A 19,348-nucleotide genomic window follows, 5' to 3' on the forward strand; every position below is an offset into this window, starting at 1 on the left:
TCGCCCTTTAGTAGCGAGGCCCCACCTAGTTCGCCATCTTTACTAAGGGCAACGGTAAATGGTACCCCTTCCTGTCTCCTGTGCCGAGGACGTTTGAAAGTTAAGACCTTTGACCCAGTGGGAAGCTGGTCTGAGAAAATATTTGACTGCTGGGAAATTCTGTATAAAGTTCAGCACAGCGCCGTGTTATATAACAAGAAAACTGCGGACAGTTGGAACAGTCGATCATGGCAGCAGCCTAGAAACCTACGGTCCTGCCTGGATACGGTAACAAAAAAGTTGCTAGGATACAGACAGGACAGTCTTCAGCAGTTTTAATTCCCGCGCGGCCAGAAAGTGGTACTGCTTCCCGCGGGACTTGGGAAACTGGCTCCTGGAACAAGGGAGTCACTGGTTCAAGGTTCCTAGACACTTAGACATGCTTAGGCAGAAAGGAGTAAATGACTCTAACGCCTACTTGCTTTTGTTTCGTGGTAGAAGGGGACTGTGACAAGCAGCACCGGCAAGCATGCTACCACAGTACATCCCCCAGCCTCCTCTTCTTTTTTTTTATATAGGGTTTATATAAACCTGGGGCTGGCCTGGAACCTGCAAGGATCCTCCTTCTGCCTCCTGAAAAGGGGTGATGTGCACCAACGTACCAGCAATTTAGACTCTTAAAAATAACCCAAAGAAGCTCAGTGTGGTGACTCACGTCTTTAATCCTAGCACTCAAGGGACTGAGGTAGGTGGATCTCTGAGTTCAAGGCCAGCCTGGTCTATATAGCTCAAGTTCCAGGACAGCTAGGACTATGTAGAGACCCTATTTCAAAACAAAACAAAAAACACCTGCCACACACACATATGTGCTACGTCCCTTTATTCCTTTCTGGTGGTTTTTTTGTTTGCTTGCTTTTTGAGACAGGGTTTCTGTGTTTCCCTGGCTGTCCTGGAACTTTGTTGACCAGGCTAGGCTGGCCTTGAACTCACATCTGTCTGCCTCTGCCTCCCATGTGCTGGCACTAAAGGTGTGCACCACTATGATGGGCTTGCTATGTTCTTAAAACACGCACACACCCCAAAAGTACTGAGGAAGCATTACCCAAGAGCATAAAATACTGTGTAAGTGTGCTCCTTAGGGAGATGTTTACCAAGAGGGTGAACAGATGTCTCTGGGCCGGTGGGACAGGAGGGGATGCTTCCTTTTTAATGACTGTCTGTAGCCCAGACTTACAACCAAGACAGGCAGGCTTTTTTTCAAGAGACAGATGTACACTATCAGGAGGAAACTGAAAATCCTAATGCAGATACTAAGACGGGAGAGGACACTGTAATTTAAGCTAGGAAGCGGTTACAGAAGAGATCGTTGTCCCTTGTCAGCGAAAAGACTAGAAAAAAAAAGTTAGATCTAAAATAAAATCCCGGGACAAATGGCTGTTGCCTATTAGTATTCAAAGCACACACTGGATAAGGCTGTCCTTGTGGGGCCTCAGCATTCCCCACCCTAAACTCCAGTTCCTGGAGTTCCCTTCTCCCGGCTTCATTCCCACAGAACCCCCCCATTTTGGCCATGTGACTTCTTAGGCCCTGCTGCCCCATGGTTGGCTTTAGTCTACTGGTCAAGTTTAGTTCACTACTTTCTCTCCCTGCTCTGGACCCTCCAAATGCCTCTAGGTATACTCTACCGCATTATCTACAATAAAAACGTTCTCCTCAACCATACCATGGAGTAGTCATGTCCTCATTTCATTAAGATGTGTATTAGCTAGTATAAAAAGATGATTGTGGAGTGTGTATACATCTACAGGTCAAACTGCCAACAGAGAATGAACCAGGAGATGTTGAAAGCTCACTTTGAATGGCCTTTATTACCTACAGCCAACCCAGGCTGGTAATCCACGTGACTGCAGATGGCTATTTAGCTGGAATGCCTACACAGGGCTTTCAAGGACACATTCTTGTCACCTCTGCCACTGTGGCCAGCTCCTCTGCAGATTACCTCCTCCCTCCAGGACATCACAGTCCTTAACCCATGCTTCTCCTAGGCCCTGCTTCTACTGAAGCCATCTTTGGAAGCTGCCATCTAAATCCCAGGACTATTCTTTAATTCCACTGTTAAATTTGCTTCAGGGTACCAGGTTAGCAAGAAAGACCTGGAAACTACTTTCAGGGCCAGGGTAAGCATCATCTAACAGTGACACTCTGCACGGGCCAAGGTACTGTAGTAACTTACCATACAGGGCATTGTTCCAAACTTTCCTTCCTGAACACACACAGCCACAAGATGGCTCAGTACACTTAGACGCTTCCCACCAATTCCAATGACTTTGACCCCAAATCTCCATTTGATGGATGTCATCTGAGCATACAACAGAACTATAGAGGTGTAGTGGCGCACACCTCTAATCCCAGCACTCAGGAGGACAAGGTAGGCGACCTCTGAATTCCAGGCCAGCCTAGTCTACAGGGTGAGTTCCATGACAGCCAGAGATACAGAAACCCTGGTCTTGGGGAAAAAAAGGAAAATAATTCCTTATTGGAGAAGGGGAAATACAGGTTGACTTTTGCTTAATGTAGTTTTGTCTTGTAGCCAAATGCAGGTGTTTAGGTGTGCGTAAGTCCATTTTGTGGGTCTTCCTGTACAAGTGTTGCAACTTTTCTCATGTGCAGTGTCACTGTCCAGACCAGCCTCAAGCCACCCTATTCCTGAGCCCTGGGCAAGTGCTCAAACTCTGACAGGGTTTCTCTGTGCATCCCTGGCTGTCCTGGAACTCACCCTGAAGACCAGGTTAGCTTCCCTTGGATGAATGATATGTTTTTAATTGTATCCATGGTACATGTATGTTGTGCACACAGCCAGCACTACTTGTGGAACTGGATTTCTCTTTCCACCTGGGAACTCAGTCAAGTGAGGTTTGCCAGCAAGACCTTTAGTCACCGAGTCTTCTTCCACTAGTGGCTACTTGTACTTTTTCAATGACTACCTGAACTGAAAGGAACCTGCTTGGGCAGTGCCTTCAGGAAGGCTACTACAGCTGCTTGTCCATCCTGAGCCCACCACTCTTCAGAAAACAGCCCACCCTGCAGCCCCAGCAAAGAGTTTTATTTTCCAAACCATTTTATTGAAATGTGCCAAGATACATGGACAGCACAAATATATGAACAGGGGAAAAAAAATCACACATACAGTTATCTTAAAAAGTGAAGGTTAATCTTGGGAGATACCAGTTCCCCTCCCCCCTCCAGAGTTCCAGCATTTCCGTTGTGGTTAAGCCTCTACTGACCTAGCATTTAAAAAGGAAACAAGAACTGCAAAAATAAATCAAAACAGAACAAAACCAAAGAAAACCAACAGCGTAAAGGAGAGACGTTTTCCTGCTCGGATGAGCTCTCCCAGCATCTCATTAGGAGGCGTGCTGGGCGGTGGAGAAGCACAGCTTCAGAGTGTACGGGTACGGGCCATCTGCAAGCAAGAGGACAGGGCTCAGGCTGGGCGGCCTCTGGAGCTCTGCCCCAGTCACCCCAATCCGCACCCACACCCCCTCTTCTGCAGGTCAATTACAGGGCTCTAACTCATCACCACCCAGGGCGCTCAAGCTCTCAGGTGGGTGGAACCAAACAGCCTGGCGGGCTTCCCCGGAGAATGTCATCAGACTGCTCTCCTGGTGACCAAGTCCCATCTGCCTGTGTCTGCGACAAAGGCAATCTCTAGGGTCCTATCTTGCGGGCAGAAGGATGGCTCTGGCACACAGCCAGACAAGCGTCAGGCCACTAGGGGGACTCTGCAGGACACACAGACACTCACTTGGGTTTTTCATCTGATAATGGTTCAGGAAGCCCAGGGTCTCCAGGGCATCGCTCTTAGAGTCCCACTCTAGCAGCCCAGAAGAGCTGCGCTCGCCTGAGTAAGAAGAAGAGACAGCAGCAGGCTTAGGCTGAGCCAGCACAAGGTGAGTCTCCTCCCAGAAACCACCCACAGAGGCAGAGGCCTGGGGGAGCATGATGCAGGGACTCACTTTTGCCTGAAAATACTTTCACAGAGGTTGGCCGCTTCACTCCCAGCTCATCGCAGATCTGGGGCAGAAAGATAATACAGGAATTCAGAACCCGAGGACCTTCAGGCAGACCAGGCCTAGTGTGTTGTTTTCTAAAGACAGCTGTGACCACAAATGTAAGGCACCCACCCTATCATCTTGTAACGAAGTTAAAAATACCTCCCACCCCGGGAGTCTGGTGGGTGTGACATTACATGAGTGGCTCAACTGTCTCTCTTACCAAGCCCCCCAAAACTTCACCTAGAGTCATCAGATGCCCCAGGCCTGATGACCTGTTCTGACTCCACTATTGGCAAGAGCACAGTAGACAGACAGGCAGAACCCTGCACACTGCCGCTGTCACCTGCCCCAGCTATGCGCGAGCAGGGGCACCTGTCTGTCTGGTCTTTCGTTGTGTCCCCAAACCTGGGCCGTGAGTGGCATTAGAAGTCCACAGATTACTTATGGAACAGAACGAGCCTAACTTAAGGACAGCACCATGATGGAGCGCTTCCACAGCACCTACCTCAAAAAAGTTCTCCTCAGTCACCTCCAGGGGAGCGTTGAAGAAGTGCAGCACATTACTAGGGTGCTGGATGCGGTTCTTAGCTGCCTGCTCTGGGGTGGAGAACCGATTGTTCCTTGACTCGCTGAAGTCTTTGTAACTGCAGGACCCATCTTCTAGCCCGTATGACTGGCCGGGCATAATGGCTGGTTGCTTGGACACACTGAGGAAAGAAAGGGAAGTCTTTGTCCTCCTGGGCCTGCCAGAGGCTCCGCTGGTCCCCTATCTGTGACACTGCAGTTTTAGCTCACACGACTGCACAGCTGAGGGGACGGCTCCTATGCACCTTGATCTCAGTCAGAACTTGACTACACCCCTCCCTGCCCATGGCTCCCCTTCAACCTGCCCTTGCCTGGGATGACAGCACCTACCAGACATTCATCTTCTGCCCGAACATGAAGTTGTTGTTGAGGTGAGTAATGGCTCGGTCCACAGCATAGCCATCAGCCATCTCCACCATGGCGGCCCCCGGCTTACTTTTCATAAATTTCACCTGGGGGGAAAAGGTACAATTTACCAGTGTCCAGCTGCCAGGGTCCTCTCCCCGTCAAGTCAGAAGCTAACTCCTGCTCTGGCTCTAGCCTTCCTTTCCTCCCACATGAATGGGGATGAGAACCACCCCCAAGGCAGGTCTGGCCTAGGTATGAGCTCAATCCAAAGTCGGCAGCAGACCCTGGCAGTGCCTTTCCTACCTGAGAGCTGCCTATGGGCAAATACAGCGTGCAGAGCGGGAAAGCCTGTCCTCACTAGGCATGCTATGTATCCATTCAGAGTCAAAAGAAAGAAATCCCTGTGCTGGGGATGGAAGCCTGGGCCTCCTAAGCACGCTAGCCCTGACCCTAAACCACCTCACAGACCAGGGCAGTACATGCTGGGCAGAAGAAAGGCTCTGGAGCAGGCTAGCTAGCCCGGTGCTGCTTCCCAACTGCTGCGGGGGTGGGGAAAGCCCGCACAGCCAACCACATAGGAAGTGTTCCTTGAGACGGCACACTCGGGCCCCGCCTCCTGAGTGCTAGGATCCCAGGTGGGCACCATCACACCAGGCTGCCATGACTCTCATTAGCTGCATCAAGCCCGGGGCTGCACTCTAGGACTGAGTTTGGTAAGAAACCACTAGCCACCAGGTGGAGTCAACTTTCCAGCAGAGAGCAGAAAGGCCTTGAGTGGTCAGAGGCCAACTGTGACAGCCATCTTGACTCGTTTCTGCACCTGTGCAGAAAGTCTCACTACTAAGATAGACAAGGCACCTGGCTCTTATAATGTGGGGAAGCAAACTCATGAAGCTCCAGGAGCCACTCACTACTACCCATGATGCACCTCACTGTCCTCCGCCCCCCTGCTCCCCTCCATCTGTGGCTGGGGAGCGCCTTCAGCTTCAAGGAAAGCAGCTCACCTTCTCCACATTGCCATACAAGCAGAAGACATTGAAGACCCGATCACAGTTCATCTTAGATTGATCCAAGCCATAGACCATGAGCACAGGGCTGTCAGCGTGGGGGCCATAGTCGGGTGGTGGGGGAGGGGGTGGGGGATGACCATACTGGGGGCCATAGCGACTTGGGCCCCGGCGGTGACCCCCCACAGGTGGGCCCATCCTTCTCCCTTCGTAGTGAGGTGGGGGGGGCCCGTAGCCCTCATCATGGTAATGGCTGTGGTACCCACCATGGGGCCCTCCTGGGGGGTGGGAAGGAAAGAGAGGGAGGACGGGTGAGAATTTTCGCGGCGGACGACGGGCAGGGGCACATGAGCCACGGGAGTCCACGGAGGGGAACCCCCTGCCCTCACCATATTCAGCGGGGTGATCTCCTAGGAGAGGGGGCTGCCGCTGGCGTTTGTTGGGATTACTGCCAGGGTCACCTGTAGATCGAAAAAAGAGTTAGGAAGAGAGCTAAGAAAGAACCCCCCACTCCTGACTAGACGCCCACCTCAGGGTCAAGGAGCTCCTGAGAGCATGACTGCAAACCCTTTTCTTACAAGGGCTGCTGAGGCCTCCTTCCTATGACCTGGGGGTAAAGGCATGAAGCCCAGGCCTTCAACTTAGGGGCCACTTTCCTTTCCCTGCTAAGGAGGCCAGCTTCTGGACTCACTTAACAATCTCCCTTGCCCTGGCTAGTACAGAACAGGTGGAGGCAAGCCCAGCTCCCAGGCCATCTAGGGAACTCTAGCGTGCGTGTACTACAGAGGAAGAACGTCTTTACAAAGTAATTCCCAATGAAGGGAGGAAAAGTAAGGGCAACAGATAAGTAACACAAGATAGACAGAATGAGGTCAGACAGCCCAGAAGCCTCTAGAATGTGGGAGCACAAGGCCTCACTCCAGGCCCCATTTTTAATCAGCCCCGGGCCCAGCCACCCTCCACACCCCACGCAGTCCGAGAGGGACTGGAGCAGCTGCCAAGCAGGGCAACAGCAGAACCGGTTTGAAAGAGCAGTCAGGTCCACGGCACCGACATTCTCAGACCCAACAATGGCGCAGAGCCCCCTCCCGGCCCCAGCTGCAGTTCCTAACCATTAGCTCAGCGCTTAAGTGACAGACACTGGTGAGTACTTTACAGACATCACAGCTTCTCCAACCCCTGGCAGCAACCCGATGAGGTAGGTACTCATTTCCTAGCCCCATCTTACAGGTAAGACATCAGAGCAGTTACTTTTTCCCTGAGCACTTAAGACACTCTTGCAAATCAGAGGCTGAGCCAGAACCTCAGCCCAGGTCTGGGTGGCACAAGACCCAGAACTTGAAACCACTGCCCTTTCCTGCCACCCTGCCTGGGTTTGTTTGTTTTTAACAGTCATTTCAAAGATGGAAAAGGGCTACTTACAGCAGAGGTACAGAGTACAATGTCCATTTGTGACAAAAAAACACATCTGTATTTTTCTCTTACCATTGGACGCTTCAACAGTGAGTTAGCACAGTTCTGAAAGATGGCGTGTCCCATCAAACATACACTGCGACCCTGCATCACATGGTTTTACAGTCATAAATACAAGTCACGGCATACATCCGCTACATTTTTCTTTAAAGAATCGTTTAAAAGTCAATTGTTTTGGTTAAATCAAAATTGGCTCACAGATGTTCTGTCCTCTGAAGATACCAGAAAATGAAATGAAGGTGTGTGGAGTGGGCAGTGTCCCTCCGTGTTGTCCTCTCCTCACTGTGTGCTGCAGTGGGGGCTTCTGCTGTGTAGCGCTCCATGTGCGTGTCTCCTGGTATGAAGTGTGCCAATGGCCCCACTATGCTTGCACTTTGGCCTTGGTAGCGCGCCCGGTCACCCACCAGCAGGTAACTGTGTGCCTCTGAGCTGTTTTGGTTTTAGGTCTGTTTTGGTTTTTTGATTTTTTTTTTGTTGTTGTGGTTAATTTTTTTTATTTCTGATCTCCAGTTGGTGCAGACTGTGTTGGCAGCCGGTGACTGCAGGAAAAAAAATCAAAACACAAAGGAAAAACAAGGCCCTCCCCAAACCAAAGGACTTAAAAAACAAAACCCACGTGGCGAGGAATGGAGAGAGGATCCTATTTTGTCTTGGAGGCCCATGGAATCTACTTCAGTCTATGAATCGAATCGTTCTCCGAAAAGAGCACCGCTGGCTGGCTGGGCGAGCTCTGTTCTGTGTTTCCTACTTCTGTGTACATTCTTGGGTTCAAGTTTGCTTGGATTTTGACTTTTAATGTTTAGTAAAAAGCAGTGTCTGCTGCCATGTTGCGTCTCTTTCTTTGTCTCTGTCTGCCTCTGTCTCTGTGCTTGTAGCTGTTCCTTGGAGCGCGGTGTGGTGTTCTTGATGTAGTGAGCTCAATCTGCGGCTGTTTCTGGGGACGTGGTGGAGGCTGCATGTTCTGTTCTCCAGGAAGAACTAGTGGTTTTGTGCCCTGTGTGTTGGTGCGCAATGTGCAGAGGCAGAGCCGCTGAAGTGTGGTTCCTGAGGGGGTGGTGAAGCACCGCCCTCACTCCAGGTTACCTCATCAGCCCTCCTTTGTTTTTGGGCCCCCGCTTGGGGCAGCAAAAGCTGAGAGGCATCAAAAGCAATGTACAGCCAGCCCCTGCTACTAGCCCCTGCCGGTCTGCACATCTTCTATTTGTGTTCCTTGGAGAAGAAATGGTTGGTTGCCATGTTTCTGTCAGCAGTCATGTAATGCCATTGCCCGCTCTGGTACATTCACTTGGTCATAATTTGCCTTTGACCTTTGGAGGGAGCAGCCAGGCCCAGAGGGCCAATTCTGAGGGTCCTTGGGAGAGCCTAGCCCACCCTGCCCACTGGTTGTCAGCTGCAAAGCAAGCAAGACAGGCCCACCTACAAGTGTAGGTCAGTCTCTGGTCCCCCAGAGACTACGGTGTCAGCCACCAGCCTCCTCCTACAGCCCAAGGCCTAGTTCGACGGGTCAGACCAAGAGGTGGTCCATCTTGTTGATTTTCAGAGGGGGCGACGCTGTTTTCAAAGATAATCCTTCACCTCTCCTACTTACCAAAAGCAAACCGTTTTTGACAATTCTAGAAAGGGGAGTTGTTTCTGTGGACCCCTGAAGAGAAATTGAGTCTCCTCTACAAATGAGGTCACTAATATCTAGCCTGGTCTCATCCAAGTGTCTGACCTCTCCAAGGTCTGTTTGCTTGGAGACTGTTTCACACCCCCCCTCCACCCCTCGTGCAGCAGAGAGGACCACTGCTCACCCCCAGGGAATGAAGAAGGCAGCAAACTCCTAGGGAGCTACTCCCGACTTCTGCCCACTTGTCATGCTGCCTCCTCAGTGGTGTCCTGCTCCCACCCTGCCAAGCCTCAGTCTCAACTCTGCCCCTTCCGGCAGACTCGGGGCAGAAGTAACTCAAGGCCCTCCTGTGCCCACAGGGAGCCCATGGCATTACATAACCCTGAGCCCGGGTCTATCAAGTGCAGTAGTCGAGTGAAGAGGCAGGCGGTATGTTTAGAACATAGTAGCCATCAGGATTACCTTGTCCACTGAGGTTGGGGTTTGTGTAGTCCCAAGTATCTTGGTCATTCTTGAACACATTTAAACGGGTAGGCTGCAAGGACAGGACAAAGGTTAGGACCGGCCATGCCTCATCTCACCAGGCACCTAACGTTAGTCAGTCACTTCCCAGCCTCACCTTCGCATACTCGATCTTCAGAGTGCAACAGCCAGAATAGATATCAGCCCCGTTAAGTGAGGCCTTGGCCCGCTGGGCACTTTGCACAGAATCAAATGTGGGAGAACTTAAGGAAGCCATCACCGTGGAGCTTTGACAAAGGAATTACATAAAACAAGGACCAGACAGCACCAAAGATTGTGAGTGTGGTACCACCCATTTATAACCTCAGGCAAAAGCAAAAGCCTTTGTGACACACCAGGGACTGCCCCCGGGAAGCAGTCACTGGCCAGGGTACCCCAGCCACCAGAGCCATGGCACTGACAGCTGCCTCATCTTATCTCTGAAATCTACACCCTGCCTGCTTTTAAAGATGGCTTCTCCTGCACCCTAGCCAAGAAGGCCCCAACAAGCCACCTTTATCAAAACCCTCTCCTCCTCCCCCTTTAAGTCATCCTGCAGTTCTAGAGTCTTCAGATTTCTCCTTATCGAAGCCCCCTCTACACAGAATACCAAGCGGCCACCTCACAGAAGATGAGGTGGATACGGCTGAGCGCTCTCACGCGTGCGGGTGCACGAGCACTGCGTCCTCAAGGGGGACAAGGCATGTGAACAGAACAGCACCCTCTTCAGATCACCTGCTGCAACACACACCTCACGACTGACTGCAAGACTCGTGGTATATGGCTCCCCGTTCAGTCTTCCTTCCACTAATTGTCTATGCAAAGGCATTTAGTATATGCCAAGTCCTGAGAGATCTCCCAGACCAAAGAGCACCAGTTTCCCAGAAAAGGATATTCCACCATAGCCTGGACTCCATTCTTCCGAAAAATGACAATTCTCTGGACAGGGCCACAAGGATTACAGATAGTATAGAGAACATCCTAGAAAAGCAACAAGAGGCAAGATTAAGGGGCCTGGGCATGTCATGCTGGCTTGGGGTTGGATCTGGGACAACAGAGCAGCCTGCAGGAATGCCTTCAGCACACACCGTGGTTATGGAGTAGATGGGGTTCAGGATGGTGAACAGAAGCACACTGTTGACACTCCGGGAGTCATCTGAGTCCCCGGGGCGGGAGATCTTCTGGCTGGTGGAGTAGTTGACAAAAGCAGGGTGACCAGCGATGTAGATTTGGTTGTCGGCTGCGTAGTTCACCGCATTACAGGCCCCCAGCACGTCTTCAAACTCCACCAGCGCCTGCCGCTTCTTCGGCATCACCACCACGTAGCTGCAGAGGGAAGGCGGGGCTCAGGCTCCTGTGAGCCAGTCACCCCCTGGTCCCCGCCCTGTTTCACAGACTGAGCCAATCACAGCGCTAGTCAATCACTGTCTGGGCAACGTCGCAGGAGAAGGAATCTACACTTTTCTCCAGCACACCGGTGAATGAAGTCTCTGACTAGAGACCACAGGTGTGCGGCAGAGATGGAGGGAGCAAAGCTGACCCTGAAACACTGAAGGGTGAATTCTGTGAGGAGCCATCGGACCCGGACCAGGATGGTAGAACACTGCTCGGAGCCAGACACCAGGACACGACAATGCTAAGGAGACTTAAGGCCTGGCCCCAGAAGACGCACCTGATGGGTCCAAACTCTTGCAGGGCTTCCACAAGGTCAGCTTCTACCACACCGTCAATCAGGCCCCTGATGTGGACAACTGGGGAGGCAGGGGTTTTGTGGGGGTCATCGTAGTTCTCCTGAAAAAGGACGGACACAGTGAGTTAAGAGGCACCCGATCCAATGCCATCTGATGGGAAAAGGCTTGAGTGGGCAGCCATCTGCCCACTGGCTTGTTTCTAAGGCAGGCTGACTGTAGTGGAGGGAGAACCAGAGGCTCACATTTGGCATTCTTCCTGGAATCTGTCTCTCTCCTCAATCAAGGTACAACAGGAAGAGAGGCTTGGAAAGGGGCCACACCCACGGAAAGCTCCAACAGCGGCCAGCTGGCCTGAAGAACACACTGTGTGTTCTAGCTTCTGTGCACTTCCTCTGGGTAGGCAAGCTGTGGTCACCTAGTGAGGAATGACTGCTACCCACAAGTCACCTTCAGCTGCAATCAGGGCACATGGCTTCCAGGACAACACGCCCTTCCTGTCTTACACTGACTAGGCCACACTACAGAGAACAGAGAACTGCTACCCCACCCAATCTGTCACAGCAACCACAGCTCCTCCTCAGGGGTCTGTCTCTCCACATGTGCGCACACAAGCCTCTGGGGCTCGGACCCAGGCTCCTCCCCGAAGAGCACTAGGCAGATGCCCACGAATATTACTGGGCTCTTTTCAGGAGTGAACCACACAGGGCACTTCCTGGCAATTTCCAGCCTGGGCTTAGGCTTGTCTCCCACAGCTCTGAATTGATTAATCCTCCCTGTTCTTTCCATCTCAGAGGAACAGCCAATTTTAAATTATTGGGAGGGGGCAAGGCACACTGTTAGTATGCAGGCGTCTGCACTGGCCTGCCCGTGGGGTCCTGACAGGACACGCTCCCTGCTGCTGCCACTAAGAGCGCCCCTTGTGTATATTCACCATGTTCTCTCTTAAAAGGGCCCTGGCCCACTGGCTGGGCAGTGGTGGCCAAGCCTTTAATCCCGGCACTCAGGAAGCAGGGGCAGGCGATCTCTGTGAGTTTGACGCCAGCCTGGTCTACAGGAGCCAGGATAGGCTCCAAAGATACACAGAGGAACACCCCTCCCTTGGAAATAAATAAACCGGCCCTGCCCACCTCCCATCGCCCCACCCCACCATATCCCGCAGCTCCTGTCCGGAGGCCAGTCTCCCTCGCCCTTCTCTAAGATTCCTTTCCATCTTTCTCTCTCCCGCCGCTTTTCTTAAACCACACCGAGGAAATCTACCATCCTAATGAGGCTAAGCTAGCAAATGCTTACAGCACGAGATGCAGCTGAACAAGTGGGTATTGTTTGAGAGGGGTCTCGCTGTCCAGCCTCGTCTGGCCTGGAACTCACTAGGCAGACCAGGCTGACATCAAACTCCAGAGATTCGCCCGCCTCCGCCTCCAGAGCACTGAGATTAAAGGCCCGCACCACCATGTCGGGAGGGAGGACTTTTATAACACTTTTTTAAAGGAGTGCAGACTGCACCTTAACACAGAAACCACATCTGCGACTCTTGGAAGACTGAGTAGGTCAGATGCCTCCGCGCACGGGCCACAGGCCCAGAATACATATCCTAATTTATAATAGTGCCCCTCTCCTGGAGACCGTAGGGCTTGGCTCAACTGCCCAGCTATTATCTGCCTCTTACAAACTCTCTTCCGTTTCACAGTGCACACAACAGATGAAATAAGTCAACTTCTATAAAGATGCGACCGTGATTACCACCGCGACGGGGCGGAATTGCCGACCCCGTCAAGCCGCCGCCCACCCAGTTCCCGCTCGCAAAAATCTAGTTACAGAAGCGCGCTTGCGCACGGGACACGGACTTAAAAAAAAAGATAAAGGGAGAAAGAAAAAAAAAAGTCCCGGCCGCGTGCCTGGGCCCCCCACATGCCAGCCCGCGGCGCCTGCGCACTGAGCCGCCCGCAGAGGCAGCCTCTCCCCCCGCCCCCGCAAGCCCCGCTACGGGCTGCGCGCACGCGCAAGCGCCTGTCCTCGCGCAAACCCCGCCGTTTGCCCAACGCCTGCCCCTCCCCCACCCCGCCAGGAGCGCGAGGGCCGCAGCGCGTGCGCAGAGGTCCCCCGCAAAAAATAAATAGCTTTTAAAGTAAGAAATTTGCCCTTCCTTCCGGGAGCCTAAAACCCTGGCCGTACCCCGCCGCCGCCGCCCGCCGCCCCGGATCCTCCGCCGCCGCCGCCTCCGTGCTGGTCGCCGGCGTTTTCAGTCTTCATCCGTTTAGGGGCTCGGCCGCCCTCGTTACCGCCGCCGTAATAGCGACCACCGCCGCCTCCGCCGCCCGCCGCCGCCATCTTCACCATCGCTCCCGCCCGCCTCAGCTGCTCGTCCGGCTGCTGCCTCTGCTCGAGCCGCCGACGCCGCTTCTCCGCCCGGGGCAGCAGCCTCCGCGACATGGCGGCGCAGAACCCGCCTCCCCCCCGCCTCTCATTGGGGGAGGGACACGCCCGTCACTCGCCGCCCCCACCCGATAGGGGGAGCCACTGGCCCTGCCATGGGGGGAGGGGAAGGCCCCACACGAGCCACGCTTATTGGATAGAGCCCATGCCCTTCTCCTGGAAAGCCCACCCTCGCTCGTCTGTCGCACTCCGTATAGGTGAGTGTTTCCTGCCAGTCATTCCGTCAAGCTCCGCCTCCTCAAGATAAACTCCGATTTGATAGGGCGGATTTTTGGCATCGCTCCGCCTTCCCGCAGACAGCAAATGGCAGCGGCTCCCCGAAGCTCCGCCTCCTTCCCGCTCTCATTGGTTTCCTCGCTTATCGGTCACTCTCGTCCCCCCCCCCCCGTCACAACGATCACCTTCCCGCGCCACTCCGCTGGGATACAAGAAAGGCTTTCCCTTCTGGGTCCCCGCAATGGTTCCCGCAGGTGCCCGTCTTGTACGTCACCACTCGATTGGTCAATGGAGAGAGGAAAGAAAATCCTCTTGCCAGATGGTATAGGACGACTGATAGTCTCTGATTGGTAAAAAAGGGAGCTCGTAGGCGCTCTCTGGCGCAATCTAGGAACGGCCCCAAGGACGCATGCGCTACCGTACTTTTCGGGGCCTCGGGAGGTGACTCTAAGCTACCGATGGGCTGCCCGGACGGCCTTCCCGGTGCCTGCTGTTTGCAAGCTCCGGAAATGTAGATCAACACAGCAGTTGGCAGCTATGAGCCCGCTAAATACGTGTCCACTTGACCTTTACCCAGTCTGGAGGGTTAGTATTTGAAAAGAGATCCTCCAGATCTGAGCACTTCTCGTTATATAAGAGCAGCACTCATTGCCAGCTGACTTGGGACCCTGTCCTGCAGTCGCCATCATTGGCTTGACGTTCAGCCACGGCAGATCCTTTCCGTTTAGCTCGGTTCGCACGTGGCAACGGCGCCCCGAGTCCTTGGGAGTGCTTTGTGGCTCCTTGGAGACCGAGAGCTGCGACGCGGCCCCCCAGCGCCCTTCGGGGAGCGGTCAGGAAAGGTACTAGCCGAGGACCCCGACCACAGTCCGGCCCAGAGGCGTTGTGGGGGCCAGAAAGGGTCAAACAGGCTGGGGGAGGCAGCTCAGCGGTGCAGCGCTGGCCGCGCAGACATGGCGCGTCTTTACACCCGCCACCACCGCCACACACAAAGGGAAGAGTCGCAGGCCGCCCCAAACGCGCTGGGGCGCCCTTCCCCCAGGTCGGCGGGAGCCCAGAGCGGGGAGAACAAGTTTGAGATGTAAGGACACGGGGTGGAAGCCCGCTTGCTTCGAGAAGTTTTGGGCATGGTGTGGTGGTTGCAAGCCTGTGATTCCAGTGCTCTGAAGTCAGAGGCCGGATTGCCTTGAGTTCAGGGCTACCCTGCGCTACACAAGGATTCTTCTAATAAAAAAAAAAGTTTGGAGGCGTCTGGTGATCTAAACGAACCTCCACCCTATTCACTGGACACAGCCACTCCAAAGCCGGCACTCCCAACGTGGGGGGCGCCACGGCGCAGCAGGTGACGCGCAGCGGTGGGGCGGGCCGCTCCCGCGGAAGGGCGGGTCCCGCGTCGACGTCAGAGGCGGTGGTGGGGGAGGGGAGCGGGCGGTCCCCTCCCCGCCCCCGCGATCAGCCCGGACGCCCCTCACTCGGGAGCGTGGGCGGCACTCGGCGGGACCCTGTGCAGTGCGGGCCGCTGGCGGGCCACGCGCGCCGCCCGGGGCAGCGACTTGGCGCCCGTGCCGGCTGCTCCCGCAACCAATCCCCCGCCCTCCCGCCGGCGCGGCGACGTGCGTCCCGCCGGTCCCCCCACGGCCCTCCCCGACCCCGCGGCCCTGTCCCCTACCAGCTCGGCGGCGAGCCTGGCCGGCCGTCCGGGATCGAAAAGAGCAGACACTGGCAAGTTTTGGGGGAGGGAGGGGCGGGCCTTAAAGGGACCACGACCTCTTTTCACTGGGGGAGTGGGGGAACCGAGGAGGTACCGAAGCTGGAACGGAGTGGGAAGAAGGTTGAGCTGCTGCGATCGTTCTGGGGTCCACGTAAAATGTCCCCCCGTTGCTTGGGGCTCACGTGGCAGTTTCCTCCATTTGCTGAGTGTTTTAGAGATAAATGTAGACATGTATGTTGTACACATGAGTAAGCAGGCTCAGAGGCCCCAAGGTGCCAGGGCTGCTAAGTGTCAGACATCAGAACCAATGAAGGGTGATGTCTGTGTGCTTATCTGAGCACTGAAGAAAGGTGGGCACAGCACAGGTTCGACCCCATGGCCTGGTTCAGCTAACCAGCGGAGACAGGACAGCTTGGGCTATACAGCTGGACCACGCCAACATACATGCAGGTCATGGGACTCTGGCAGCTCTTGAAAATCCCCACCTACCCAAACCTGCTGATCCTCTCTGCCTGCGGAGGTCAGAAGAGGACTGTCTTCGGATCCCCAGGGACTGGAGTTAGATGCAGCTGTGAGCTGACATGTGGATGCTGGGACTTGAACCCCAGCCCTCTGCAAGAGCAGCCAGTGCTCTTAACGGCTGAGCCAACTCTCCAGTCGTGTTCTTTTCATCGAAGGGCCTTTGACTCCTACCTGAGTCCAGTAAGCCTCCACACGCAGTTCTAGTGGTGGCTCAGGCATAATCCCTGAGAGAAACTGGGTGTGGGCAGCAACCGTGCTGTCTCAGAACTCGCCGTTTTTATTCCCAGGGCTCGGCCACAGAAAGAAGCCATGGTGCTGTGCCTGATGGGTGGAGACGGGAACACCTCCCTGCAAGGCTACTGGAGCACCACGGATGCTCCCCTCGCTGGGACCACCTTGGGGTAGAAAGGGTTATGAGGTGAACCTGCTTGCTGGTGGCATGAACAAAGCAAGCTAAGCTGATAAGGTCACTGCTTGATGTAGTCCAATCTCAACCTTCCTAGCCAGAATTCAGTGGTGCCAGCACCCCACCTGCTTACCTGCCTGTAATCTCAGTTCTGGGAAACTGAGTACAAGGTAATCCTCTGCTCCTAATGGATTGGGGACAAACCTGAGCTACATGAAAGCCTATCTTCTCAAGAAACAAGAACTTTTTTTAAAAAATCAAAGTAATAGAGCCAACGTCTAGCCAGTTGGGGAGATGAAGCTGCTTTGGTGCACAAGCGGGGTCCCCAGAACCCAGTAAAAGTAGAAAGACAGAAGTAACTCCACAAAGTTGTCTCTTGACTGCCACACACACCATGGCACTCAACCCCCGCCCCACAGACGCACACATCATGCACACACAATAGTAAAATAATCACTGGTGGTGGCGCATGCCTTTAATCCCAGCACTCGGGAGGCAGAGGCAGGCAGATCTCTGAGTTCGAGGTCAGACTGGTCTTCAAAGAGTTCCAGGACATCCTCCAAAACCTACAAAGAAACCCTGCCTCAAAACCTCCTCCGCAAAAAGGTAATGATTCAAACTCTTCTTCCAGGGCTGGAGAGATGGTCCAGAGGTTAAGAGCACTGACTGCTCTTCCAGAGGTCCTGAGTTCAATTCCCAGCAACCACATGGTGGCTCACAACCACCTACAATTCAATCTGGTGTCCTCTTCTGGCATGTAGGCAGAACACTGTATATGTAATAAATAAATAAATCTTTAAAAAAAAAACAACTCTTCTTTCAGGGCTGGGGCTTTAGCCCAGTGGTGACCACTTGCTGGACTCCTCCAGTGAGGCTGGGAAGCCCACCTCAGTGCCAGAGCTCTCGCCAAACACGTACAGCACAGTGGGTTCCATACATAGTACTGCGCTAAGCAAATCAATAAAAACTCAAGGAATGCAGCAAGATGGCTTAGCAGCTAAGATCCCTCACTGCCTGCTTTCCCAGAGGACCCAGGTACAACTCCCAACACGTATGTGGTGACTCACAATCATCTACAACTCCAGTTCCAGGGGATTCTGTGCACTCTTCTGACCTCCCCAGGCCCCAGGCACACATGACATATACAGACATTCGTGTAGGCGAAACACCCAATGTATACAATACTTAGAAATATATTAAAATCCCTCTTCCTTCAGTAACAGGGACAGGACATCCCCAAACAGAGTCCACCTTGCTCTCAAGTTTGTCTTCCCTGTTATTTCCTTGTTTTGTTTGTGTAAGAGTGTCTCACAAGGTAGCTCTGGCTGACAGAGAATTCTCTATGCAGACAGGCTGGTTTTGAACTGACTGCCTCTGCCTCCTGGTTTCTGGAAGTAAAGGCATTTGCCACCATGCTCAGCTACCCTGTTGATTTTTTAAATTATTTTTATGTATATGGGTGTTTTGCCTGCATGTCTGTAAACCATATGAGTGTGTAAGTGCCCAGAGGCCAGAAGAAGGAACTGAATAGATTACAAACAGTGGGGAGCTGCTCATAGTAGGAGCTGGGAATCAAACCTGGGTCCTCTGGGCTAGCAGCCAGTGCTTGTTTGTTTATATGTTTGCTTTGTTTATTTGAAGACAGGATCTCACTATGTACCTCTCAATGTACTGGAACTTACTCTGTAGACCAGGCTGGCCTCAAACTCAGATCCACCTGCCTCTGCCTCCTCAGTGCTGAGATTTTTGTTTTGTTTTGTTTTTCCAGATAGGGTTTCTCTGTGTAGCTTTGGAGCCTATCCTGGCACTTGCTCTTGCTCTGTAGACCAGGCTGGCCTCGAACTCACAGAGCTCCGCCTGCCTCTGGCTCCCGAGTGCTGGGATTAAAGGCGAGCCTTACTATGCCCAGCTTGTACTCTTTACTTGAGAGTCACCTCTCCAGCTACCTTCCTTTTTGAAATGATCTCATTTGGGTTCTGGATAGCCTGGAGCTCTGTAATTGGACTAGGATGGCCTAAACTCAGAGATCTTATCTCCCCGCCTTCCACGTGGGTTAAAGCTGTGGGCTGCCATGTCTAACTTCCCCTTTTATTTGCACAATGCCTTTGGGTAAAACATCCGATTGGTCTACAGGCCAGGGCTCATTGTGGTTCCCTTTTTTTCTTCTATTTATTTATTTATTTATTTATTTATTTATTTATTTATTTATTTGTTTGTTTATTGTGTATGCCTGCATGCCAGGGGAGGGCACCAGATCTCATTCAAGGTGATTGTGAGCCACCATGTGGTTGCCGGGAATTGAACTCGACTCCGGAAGAACAGTCAGTGCTCTTAACCTCTGAGCCATCTCTCCAGCCCTTTTTTTTTTTTTTTTTTTTTTTTTTTGGATTTTCAAGATAGGGTTTCTTACAGAGCTCCGCCTGCCTCTGCCTCCCCAGTGCTGGGATTAAAGGTGCCATCACAGCCCGGCTTTGTGGTTCTTTTTTTTTGTATTTTATTTTTATGTGCTGTATGCATATGTACCTTCATGGTTTATGCACAGCACACTTGTGCAGCTGCCCTCAGAGTCCCGAAGGTGTTGAATGCCCCGAACTAGAGTTACAGCTGGTTGTGACAGGGCCTTACCGTATAGCTCCGGCTGGGCCTCACCTGACAATCCTGACCTTGCCTCCTTCAGTGTTGAGATTACAGGCACTAGCCATGCCTAGCTTTCCCTAGAAGATTTTTATTCCTCTAACTCTAGACAATGGGCATATAAAATACGTGTCCATGACAATCATGGCAGTGCTCACCTTCAACACCAGCATTCAGG

At 53.1% G+C, this 19,348-nt stretch overlaps 1 protein-coding gene and 1 long non-coding RNA gene across 4 annotated transcripts; one reads left to right on the forward strand and one right to left on the reverse strand.

Annotated features, from left to right (window-relative positions):
- Positions 1 to 3,079: 3,079 nt before the first annotated feature.
- Positions 3,080 to 15,633, reverse strand: Hnrnpl (heterogeneous nuclear ribonucleoprotein L). 3 transcript variants are annotated; one of them, XM_005086203.4, is made up of 13 exons: positions 13,421 to 13,693; positions 11,230 to 11,348; positions 10,646 to 10,883; positions 10,453 to 10,538; positions 9,676 to 9,772; positions 9,519 to 9,591; positions 6,364 to 6,435; positions 5,972 to 6,252; positions 4,950 to 5,071; positions 4,540 to 4,741; positions 3,996 to 4,053; positions 3,785 to 3,880; positions 3,080 to 3,442 (listed from the first exon to the last, which is right to left on the reverse strand). In XM_005086203.4, the coding sequence occupies exons 1-13, from the start codon at positions 13,676 to 13,678 to the stop codon at positions 3,384 to 3,386; spliced, it is 1,761 nt and encodes a 586-aa protein (XP_005086260.1). In that variant the 5' UTR covers positions 13,679 to 13,693; the 3' UTR covers positions 3,080 to 3,383. The 3 variants fall into 3 exon arrangements, with proteins under 3 accessions (XP_005086260.1, XP_040590601.1, XP_012980832.1); XM_040734667.1 differs by lacking the exon at positions 13,421 to 13,693 and adding an exon at positions 15,567 to 15,633 and having other exon boundaries at positions 5,972 to 6,435; XM_013125378.1 differs by having other exon boundaries at positions 5,972 to 6,435.
- Positions 15,634 to 15,666: 33 nt separating this feature from the next.
- Positions 15,667 to 17,951, forward strand: LOC121135587. Its single transcript, XR_005872690.1, has 2 exons — positions 15,667 to 16,310; positions 16,418 to 17,951. It is a non-coding gene; the product is annotated as an uncharacterized LOC121135587 (long non-coding RNA).
- Positions 17,952 to 19,348: the final 1,397 nt, after the last annotated feature.

Source organism: Mesocricetus auratus, unplaced genomic scaffold, assembly GCF_017639785.1.
Source record: "Mesocricetus auratus isolate SY011 unplaced genomic scaffold, BCM_Maur_2.0 Super-Scaffold_100038, whole genome shotgun sequence".
NCBI classification, from domain to species: domain Eukaryota; kingdom Metazoa; phylum Chordata; class Mammalia; order Rodentia; family Cricetidae; genus Mesocricetus; species Mesocricetus auratus.

Coding starts and splice junctions, on each gene's coding strand:
- Hnrnpl (XM_013125378.1), bottom strand. CDS start 13,678: ATGTCGCGGAGGCTGCTGCCCCGGGCGGAGAAGCGGCGTCGGCGGCTC. Junction 4,054..4,539: donor CTGAGGAGAACTTTTTTGAG/GTAGGTGCTGTG, acceptor TTTCTGCCCCAG/ATCTGCGATGAGCTGGGAGT. Junction 3,881..3,995: donor GAAAGTATTTTCAGGCAAAA/GTGAGTCCCTGC, acceptor CTTCTTACTCAG/GCGAGCGCAGCTCTTCTGGG.